The following is a 10,475-nucleotide window of genomic DNA, read 5'->3' on the forward strand; positions in this document are numbered from 1 at the left end:
TTACACAGGTGTCCAGCAGACATGACTAAAAAGGTGTTAAAACCCCCTTCAAAAATGAAGACTACTGGGACTCTATACTCTGGAGTGATGAGACCAAGATAAATGTTGTTGGAACTGGTGCCTTCAAACCTGTCTGGCATCGCAAAGGTGAGGAATACAAAGAAAAATGCATGGAGCCTACAGTGAAACATGGTGGCGGCAGTCTCCTTATGTGGGGCTGCATGAGTGCTGCTGGTGTCGGGAGCTGCATTTCAGTGATGGCATCATGAATTCACAGATGTACTGCTCTATACTGAAAGAGAAGTTGCTACCATCACTCCATGCACTTTTCCAACATGACAATGATCCTAAACACACATCTAAGGCCACTGTTGGATTTCTGAAGAAGAACAGGTGAAAGTGATTCAGTGGCTCCTGATCTGAACCCAATCGAACACCTGTGGGGAATTCTGAAGAGACGAGTTGAGCATCACTCTCCATCCAGCATCCAGCTTCTAAAAGAGCTCATTCTTGAAGAACGGAAAAATATCGATGTTGCAAAATGTCGCCAACTTGTTCATCCCATGCCTAGAAGACTTGGTGCAGTCATTAAAAATCATGGAGGCCGTACAAAGTACTAGATGTAGTAGTTTTTGTTGTGGGGTGTACTCATTTTTGCATCACCCTAATTTGAGTAAAACTGAAAAATGTGTAATCTAAGTTATATTATTCACCTTACTTTCATGTTATATTAAACTGTCTTGTCAACATTTTGGAAATTGTTTTTGTGTTCATTGAGATATTGTTTAAAATGTTACTTTTCAAAGCGGTATGTACTCATTTACACTGAGCACTGTAGGACAGTAATGAGATTATGAACTTGTATACGAGATACTCAGATATCTCTGCTTTTCATTCCACATCCTTACCATAAAATCATTGGATTCTTAGCATTTTCTTTCATTTTCATTAATACTTTACAATCGGAGTCATATAAATGTTTCCAGAGATAAGTCTGATTTAATGGATTTTTTTTTTCCCCCAGTTTAATCACATAGGTGTGTTTTGAGAAAACAGACAAGACATCTTAATTGAGCTCCCCAATAATACCACTGGAAATTAGGACTAAGCCCATCCCATCATAAGGCAGATATAAAAGATAGTCTAAAGCCCTATTCGGTTGGGATTAGTTTTACATGGGTTGGTGGGGGTAAAGTAATTATTACCAGAGCTTCTCAGTGATTTTAGTCCCGTGCGAATGTGCCATCTCGGTAATCATTACGGACAATGTCAGTAAAGATTACGGCGACTTTTACCTTCTGTAAAAACATTACCACAGGTAATACTAATCCCGTTCGAATAGACCCGCTTTAAATATGTACAGTAAAATTCCGTCATTTCCTGTTTAAAAGTAGTTTTCCGCGCGTTTTTCAAGCATGGAAGCACTTGAAGAAACATTCATTTGTGTTGTAGGTGGTGGGACAAGTCTGTGCCAAACCTCAAGTATTTTCTAAATACCATTCAGAGCAAAAAGAAGATCAAAGCACTTGTCAGAGGCACACAACAAATGTTATCTTTAGCTAAGTGCCTATTACCATCATAATACAATCAGAATTTAATTAATAAATCGTTTACCGGACCTAACTGTTATATATAGTTTATATATTTAGATTATATGTGTTTGCGCACATGGTATCAGGAAGCAATGTATACCCACATGACGACAGGGAGGTGACGGCGGTGCGTAAATCGAGTTACCCCTCCCACTTCTGCTAGTTTTACTGAGATGTCTTGTCCCATGCGAATTAGCCAATTAATATTACAGACGTCCTAAAATTACTTTACTCCACCACCCCATGTAAAACCGAATAGGGCTAGAAAATAAAGTGCTTTCTGCAATGGTTGATGCAGAAAATAAAAATAAAGACTGGATCTATATGCAAGCAGTATTCATTAAAGAAACTAAACTATACCAAAGAAAGTATCTAACAGGTGTCTAACCAGTAATGTATTATGAGAATGTCAGGACTACATCCTATTTTGTATGGGAGAATGTGGAGAAATCTGAAGAAATCCCACAGAACCTGTCTATTTTGTTATACTGGTTGAAACTCTCTTCACATCCTGATAGAAATCAATAGCAGAAGTGGTCTAAATATTGAAAAATGTACATTTAACTGTACATTTGCCTAGCCAGTAAGATTACCGGTCTGTTTTGGAGTCTGTATGTTTTCATCTACTCCTGCCGCCTGAGTAAAATAAGATTAAATATATTTTTAAACTTGATTTAGCTGGCTATTTTGTGTAATACTGACAAGTGATTCACAAAGGCAATTGGTCTTAGTCCCATTACATTTTGTTGGATTTGGGAGACTGTCCTCGCTGCAGCCTGTAGCGCGATGACGTACTGGATTAAAGCCAATGTGTAGTGGACGTTGTAACACGCATTTGGGCTTTCTGAAGATGGCTCCACCTGCAACAAGGTGCCAAGAAAGCCAGTATAAGCACATTCCAGGACGAGATTTGCCAAATACTTGGGTTTATTGGAGTAATGACTTGCTTATAATATTACAATACTCTTATAGACCATTTTGAGGCCCTGATGTCACTAACCCATGAACATTTCCTGTTTCTATTTCCAAACAACAGCAGGAGGCACTAACGTTAACATGACTGTTACAACATGTTATCAAAATGAGGACTTTTTGGACAAAATTGATTAAATTAATAGTGCAAAACAGGAAATGTGTCGGTGCATATTGTTGACACATATCTTAACCTTTGGAAAGGATAAATGAGAATTTACTACATTAAAACCCATACAAGGAGGTCAGATGTTTTACATCTACAGGTATTGATCATGCAAATGTTAAAAGAGAGCAACTGAAATTACAAACAAATGTAGTTTTTTTGTGACGATATATATACAGTGGCAAGAATGTATGTGAACCCCTTGCAGAATCTGTGAAAATGTGAATACTTTTAACAAAATAAAGAAGATAATACAAAATGCATGTTATTTTTATTTTTTTCTTGTGGATTATATGTAAACATCTTTTATGTAAAATATCTTACTCAGGACAGTACTAAATAAAAATAACATGCATTTTGTATCATCTCCTTTATTCACATTTTCACAGATTCTGCATGGGGTTCACTTACTTTTTCTTGCAACTGTTCACGTTGAACATGTGATGCCGCCACAAGGAGAGCATTTCGCATTTTTGTGTCAGTTAACAAAAACAGAATAAAAACAACATAATCGCTTAGAAAACAGCTGACGAAAAGCAAAAACAAATGTATCATTATATAAACTTAATGTCTAATGTTAAAGTTTGTTTCATTAGAAACGGGACTTGCCGACATCTTGGAAGTGACGCCAAATGACGCATCTCGCTGAGGTTGGGGTTGATCGATGTACCCCGACTTCAGAGGTCGAATGTCCCACTTTGAGTGGCATTCCAGACGTTATTTTCTAGAAGGAGGTAGGAAAAATCCATATTCCCATCTGTCTGGGCACAGCATTACATTATTTAAACTCCGTTACATATATATAACACAACGTAACCTATTGAGTGTTGCATTTTTTTCTTTGTTTTTGAGTCAGTTGCCCTTATGAAGGTTTAATTTTATTGACAAACTTTGTTTATTGTATAGTAGTAAAATAATAGTTTTGATAAGCTAAATTAAAAAAAGTTTTTTAGAAAATGCATCTAACAAAAATGAAACAAACTCAGAATCTCACATTAATTGTGGTTCAAACTCTTTCATTGCGGAATACATTTAACTATGTATTTCAACACTCGACTTTGACTCGACTCTTGTGATTTGAACGTGACTTTTATTTTGTATTGGTAATGTGACGTCATTAGGCTGCACCGCGCTCCTGCGTTGTTGTGATTCGGCTGAAGAAAGGTTTGTGTTTTAAGAATTTAAATGGTTTTAAATCGTTCAATCACTTTTATAGTTTTTACAAGCTTTGTAAAATGAATTATATACCACTGAATGCAACGTAACGCTTTATATAACATTAATGGACGTTATTTCATGTGAGTAAAGCGCGTCCACACGTGAGTAACAGAAAAGATGCGTCTTATTTCGCTCCATATATCGTTTATTACAAACGGGAATTCAGTCACTGATTTGTAGTGACAAGAGAAACCGCACATTTTCTAAACTCTCCGAGCCAATGAAACCAAATGCTTTGCAAAATGATTTAGTGATTGAACACTGACGACACCTGCTGGTCAAACAGTGTAAACACTAGCATGTGTAAACTATTAAATGTAAATAAATACCGAATATAAATCAGAACTAAATGTTTGTATAAATTGCATTTGTTTAATTAATTTGTAGTGCTAGTTTTGAGTGTTTGCACAGACTACTAGAGCTAAACCTGATTGAGACGCACCCAGAGATTAAGTTTGGATGTGGATTTTATTTCTGTTAATTATTCTCATCTTAAAGATGGCGTTTATTAAAGAGGAGAGTGAAGACATGGAGATTGAAGAAACATCCAGAGTCAAACAGGAAGAAACTGAGGAACAAACAGGTTGGTTTCATTCTCAAAGCTGAACTGAGTCATTTGATCCTTATTAAAATGTCCAGATCTACAGAAATGAGTGGTATTTTTGAAGAGTTTCCTAATTAAAGTGCTTTTATTTGACATAGAGTGGGTCGCTTATGTGGACAGACGTGTTGAGATCACATGACCAGACGAATACTAATGCTGCTTCAACGTGAGAAGATCATACTTCCATGTTGGAAATTCGTCATTACAATGTGTCACATATTAAATTAGGAAAAATAATTTAGAAGGAACCTAAACAAAACAATTAACATTGCACTCAATATCTATTAAAAATGAACACCTTTAATTTCTATCACTTAATGACGCAACCACATCTAACAAATACATTCATTTTGCATAAAATGTGAAATCTGAGTGATACATTTTAAATTGGTTGTCTATAAGGAAAGGTGTGTGCTGTTTTCTGTTGGAGCACATGGCTTTTAAGTGTTTGTCATGTTCTCCTCTGTCTTGTGTGTTTATGTGAGCATGTGGCTCCTGTCATGTCTGCCCTGGACCTTTTACCCTAGACAGGCTGCTTTTGTTCTGTTTTTAACATTTTTAACAAATTAAAGAGTCTACACCGGTCTCCAGACAAAAAAATTCATCACAGAGCCATTGGCTCCTATAGGGGGAAAAAAAATTTTTTTAAGAGCCACACAACAATGAACTTACATTTTTAAATCACTCTTTTTAGTCATCCTGTTGTTTATATATGTCCCCTTTACAGTTTCAGCATTTTCATCTTGTGATTTTTCTGGGAAATTAAAACTGTAACTATTTTCACTTAATACTATTACAGTTTTTGCTAATATTTTTAATCCGAATAGATTTTTATATTTTCTGCTTTCATTTTTAATGTCTTTCATGTCTCTTTAGTTTGTATACATTTTATGTTTTTTTATGGTTTTACTTAACTAAAATAACCCTTATGGTAGTAAAATCTTTATATTGAATAATATGTATCAAATAATGTTCTAATGGTGCGTTCACACCAGACGTGAATGAAGCGTTAAGCGCGAGTGATTTACATATTAAGTCAATGCAAAGACGCGAATAGACATCCTGCGGTGCAAATGAACGTGTGATTTGCGCAAGTTGAAAAATCTGAACGTTGACCAATCAGGAGCTTGCTCTAGTGGTAATGGAGGCAGTAAGTGGTAAGTTGTAAAAACTTTACACAATTTGAGCTATACACGTATATATTTACAACTACTTTCCTGCTGATGAGTTGATGTGTTTATTCAGAGGAAGTGTGCAGAAATGAGACTGGAGACGCCTGGCAGAAGCCCCTCTCATGACGCGAATTTGCGTCTGTTGTGAAGTGAATTTCATGTGCGAATAAAGGGAATAAACTCAAAATGTTCAAGCGTCAAACTTATTCATGCAAGTCACGTCTGGTGTGAACGCCCCATTTAGTGTTTCCTTCCTGAAGCTACAACAGTTTACTTTAAATCAAATAAAAAAATGGAAATAAATACGTATTAAATAAGTATTATATATATATATATATATATAAAATTTGGATTGTGTAACCAAATAACAAACGGTGGATACTATATACATGATATACAGCGGGACTCTTATTTTAAAATGTCTGTGCTTTACTATTGCTGCCTATTCAAGTTCAGATGAGGAAGATAAAAAAGTATGATGTTACAACCGTTTACAACACAATATAAAATAAATAATATAAACTGTGATAACTGATCAGCATTAGTTCATGAGCAATCGGTTGACAAATGTGCGCTAATCATTGAATGTGAGCTGCTCTGAAGAATGTGCAACAGCGCCATCTGTTGGCTGTAAAACATGCAGCGCTCACATTTATTTAATGACATTAAAGCAGAACTAAGTAACTTTTTTACCTTCATAAATAGTTTTCTAAGTCCTTACGATGGTTAATTGACTTGTGTGTGTTTGAGGCGAGCACTAACCCCCTCTGGCACGTCTACGCCAGAAAACAGCACTTGCAAGTTGAGCTGCATCGACCCGACACAATCTCACCTCATGTTCACGTTCACGCGAGAGTGACAAAAGGCTTTAGGGTAATTAAAAAAAATTATATATTATGACTTTATAAGACAATTTCGAAAATTACCCACCTCCATCGAGATTTCTTGTACTGTATGGTGAGCGTTGTAGTCGTTGTATTTACGACAGTGTGATTCACTGAAGGAACCTGTAGGGGGAGCTTCGCAAATCTTACTGAGTTCTGCTTTAAAGTTAATAATCACATTATTATTAATTTCATTATTGTGATCAATAATACTTTTGTTATACCATTTAAAGGATTAGTTCACTCCAGAATTAAAATTTCCTGATAATTTACTCTCCTCCATGTCATCCAAGATGTCCATGTCCTTCTTTCTTCAGTTGAAAAGAAATGAAGGTTTTTGATGAAAACATTCCAGGATTTTTCTCCATATAGTGGACTTCAATAGACTCCAGACGGTTGAAGGTCAAAATTACAGTTTCAGTGCAGCTTCAAAGAGCTTTAAACAATACCAGACGATGAATAAGAGTCTTATCTAGAGAAACCATCACTCATTTTCAAAAAAAAAAATATTAAAAATTATATAAGTTTTAACAATAAATGCTCATCTTGAACTAGCTCTCTTTTTCTTATCTATTAGAATTCCGGCAGTGTAGACGCTGCTAAGTGTATTACTGCCCTCCACAGGCCAAAGTTTGAACTAATTGTTATATACTTGCACTAGCATATTGACAATTAGTTCAAACTTTGACCTGTGGAGGGCAGTAATACACTGCTGGAATTCTAATAGAGAAGAAGAAGAGGAAGAGAGCTAGTTCAAGATGAGCATTTATGGTTAAAACTTACATATTTTTTTTTTAGAAACTGAATGATCGTTTCACTACATAAGACTCTTATTCCTGTTTGGGCTCCATTGAATTCCACTATATGGAGAAAAATCCTGGAATGTTTTCATCAAAAACCTTCATTTCTTTTCGACTGGAGAAAGACATGAACATCTTGGATGACATGGAGGAGAGTAAATTATCAGGAAATTTTAATTTGAAAGTGAACTAATCTTTTAAGGTACTGAGGACTTTTTATGATCTTAAATTTATCTAATGATCATGAGCCGAGTGGAATAATGAAAGTGATCAGCATGATTGATATTCAAACAGTAAGCATGCGCTGCATTACGCGTATCTGCAGTCTGTAGAGCCGGTTTCTCCTTCTGAATGAAGAAAATAGACTAATTTATATGAAGAAACAGGCAGTTGTCTTCTTCACGCAGGAGCAGAATGCGTGAGCTAGTTGACATTCAGTTGTAGTTTTTTCGGTGTTCAAATGCTGCTTAATTGCACCAACGCAAGGCAACAACACAGTCGGCTTTCAACAGCGCTAGTTCTTTGGCGTCTGTTTGGTGTGTAATTTTTTTTATTTATTTATTTATTTTTTCCCTACCCGTTCATATTTTGCCGCTTTAACCCAGTGATAGACTACTGGTCACAGAGCCGCGCTTCACTGACAAGCTGTGCATAAAAAATAATCGCAGCTTTTTCATTTCATAATCGCACTAAGCCAAATGATGTAAGCGCAATTTCAACGTTAATTTTTTAATCGTGCAGCCCTACTGCCAGGGGAAGCATGTTCAAGGAGAACAACAGAGGACCTAATACTGAGCCCTGTGGCACACCGTACTTGTGCTTGAGACACCTCTGCATTTACACAAGGAAAGTAGTAGTGGTCGGATAGATAGGACATAAACCATGCTAATGCTTGTCCACAAATGCCAACATAATTATCAAGCTATCAAAAAGAAAGTGGTTGTTAATTTGTGTATGTCTCTCTTCTCCTTAGACCTGATGCCACTGAAAGAAGATAGTGAAGTACTGGAAGAGAAAGATCAACATGATTTCACAGCTGGAGAAAAAACATTTATTTGCTCACAGACTGAAGAATCTTCCTCACAAAAAAGAGCTCAAACAGAAACTATTAGTCTTTTCACCTGCCAGCAGTGTGGAAAGAGTTTTACTAAAAAAGGACACCTTAAAGTCCACATGAACATTCACACCGGAGAGAAGCCCTTCACCTGCCAACAGTGTGGAAAGAGATTCACTACAAAAGGAATCCTTAAAGGCCACATGACAGTTCACACCGGAGAGAAGCCATTCACCTGCCAGCAGTGTGGAACCAGATTCACTCAAAAAGGAAGCTTTAACAGGCACTTGAGAATTCACACTGGAGAGAAGCCTTACATCTGCCAACTGTGTCATAAGAGCTTCACGACAGACCTAAACCTAAGGTATCATATAAATAGTCACACTGGAGAGAAGCCTTTCACTTGTGATCAGTGTGGAAAGAGTTTCAGACACAAAATATCCCTTAATAAGCACATGGGGACTCACTCAAATGAGGACTGTTGCATATGTCATCAGTGTGGAATGAGTTTCACAGTCAGAAGTTACCTCAAGAACCATGTAAAAATTCACACCAGAGAGAAGCCTTGCATGTGCCATCACTGTGGAAAGACTTTCTCAAACAAAACAAACCGTGAGGTTCACATGAGAGTTCACACAGGAGAGAAGCCGTTCACCTGCCCTCAGTGTGGAAAGAGCTTCAGATTTAAAGGAAACCTTCAGACGCACATAAGAGTTCACACTGGAGAGAAGCCTTACACATGTCTCGAGTGTGAGAAGAGTTTCACTTATCAAAGAGACCTGAACCGGCATTTGCGCACTCATTCTGAAAATACAGTGCAGTGCTCCTCGATGTGGGAAGAGGTTTAGAAAAAGAAGCAATTCATTTGTACTTGTAACTTCCTGACCAATCAGTTTAATTTGAAGTGCAATTTTATAAATGTAATTAATTTTCTTTTGCTGTCACACTTTAGAATCAGAAAGAGCTTTATTACCATGCATGTTTGCACATACGAGGAATTTGTCTTGGTGACAGGAGCTTCTAGTGTAGAAGAAAGTAAAAATGGAATTACACAGTACAAATTAAATATAACAACATAAGAAAACAAATTTCTAAATGACGCGATATAATACAGTAGTAGAAATATAGAGGAAAAAATGTTTTAATGAATGAACAGGTATGTGATTTACAAGCGTACAGTTTATGTAATTTACAAACGTTCAGTTTTTTAGTTTTAGTATCAATTTTTATTGTTCAGGCTAAATATAACATGTGGGGAAAAAACTTATTGTGCCTGGCCGATTTTCTTAACCCTTTTTCTCACTCTAAAGGTGTGAAGAATAATAAAAAATATCATGGCTCTTCCAAGGTTTATAATGGCATTGAATGGGCTCCCAATTGCTAAAAAAGTGCACCGATGGTAAAAGTAATCCACGTGGCTTGTTAGAATGATAAATTTGAATACAGCTTTGTTTCATGTGTTGTTGACATTTACTTGTGATGGTTTGTTTTATTTATTTCTTTACTCATTTTTGTTCATACTCTTGTCAGTAAAATATAATTTTTCATTAATTCATGTATTAATTTCTTGACTGAAAAGTTATGTATTCACTTTGGCTGCATTTGTCTACTATTCATGCATAAACTATGACAATACAATTAAATTACATTTAGCTTATTTCACTCAAATATAGCATTTTCTGTAAGAAAATATGCAAAAAATATTGGTCAGCAATTATCAATATACTGTAATCATTCTTGGCTAATATCAATTTTTCAGAATTCTCAGACTTTTAGAGTATAAAATCAATTTCATTTGCCCCCTCGGAGAACAAATGAAAGACTGCATTCTTGTCAAAAAGCTTTCTCATTTTTGCTTGCATAATCCCCAGAGCAATCTGAGCTAATATGCAAGGAGTATGCAGTTGCTCTCAAAAGGAACTGACATAAACCACCAGATTACACTCTGATCTTTGTTCAGATAGCCAGTCTTCTTTCAGCATTTTGAGTGGGCCCCTTTCATTGTGTACAAAA

The 10,475-nt window shown here is 36.1% G+C and overlaps 1 protein-coding gene across 2 annotated transcripts; it reads left to right on the forward strand.

The window, feature by feature from the left end:
• The first annotated feature begins 3,839 nt into the window (after positions 1-3,839).
• On the forward strand, positions 3,840-9,937 carry LOC137024756 (zinc finger protein OZF-like). Of its 2 annotated transcripts, none has more exons than XM_067392622.1 (3): positions 3,840-3,894; positions 4,447-4,531; positions 8,382-9,937. In XM_067392622.1, exons 2-3 carry the CDS (start codon positions 4,447-4,449, stop codon positions 9,308-9,310), a joined length of 1,014 nt encoding a protein of 337 aa, XP_067248723.1. In that variant the 5' UTR covers positions 3,840-3,894; the 3' UTR covers positions 9,311-9,937. The 2 variants fall into 2 exon arrangements, 1 of the variants encoding a protein (XP_067248723.1); XR_010895745.1 differs by lacking the exon at positions 8,382-9,937 and adding an exon at positions 4,651-5,612 and having other exon boundaries at positions 3,844-3,894.
• Positions 9,938-10,475: the final 538 nt, after the last annotated feature.

Source organism: Chanodichthys erythropterus, chromosome 8, assembly GCF_024489055.1.
Source record: "Chanodichthys erythropterus isolate Z2021 chromosome 8, ASM2448905v1, whole genome shotgun sequence".
NCBI lineage: Eukaryota > Metazoa > Chordata > Actinopteri > Cypriniformes > Xenocyprididae > Chanodichthys > Chanodichthys erythropterus.

Coding starts and splice junctions, on each gene's coding strand:
- LOC137024756 (XM_067392622.1), top strand. CDS start 4,447: ATGGCGTTTATTAAAGAGGAGAGTGAAGACATGGAGATTGAAGAAACA. Junction 4,532..8,381: donor AGAAACTGAGGAACAAACAG/GTTGGTTTCATT, acceptor TCTTCTCCTTAG/ACCTGATGCCACTGAAAGAA.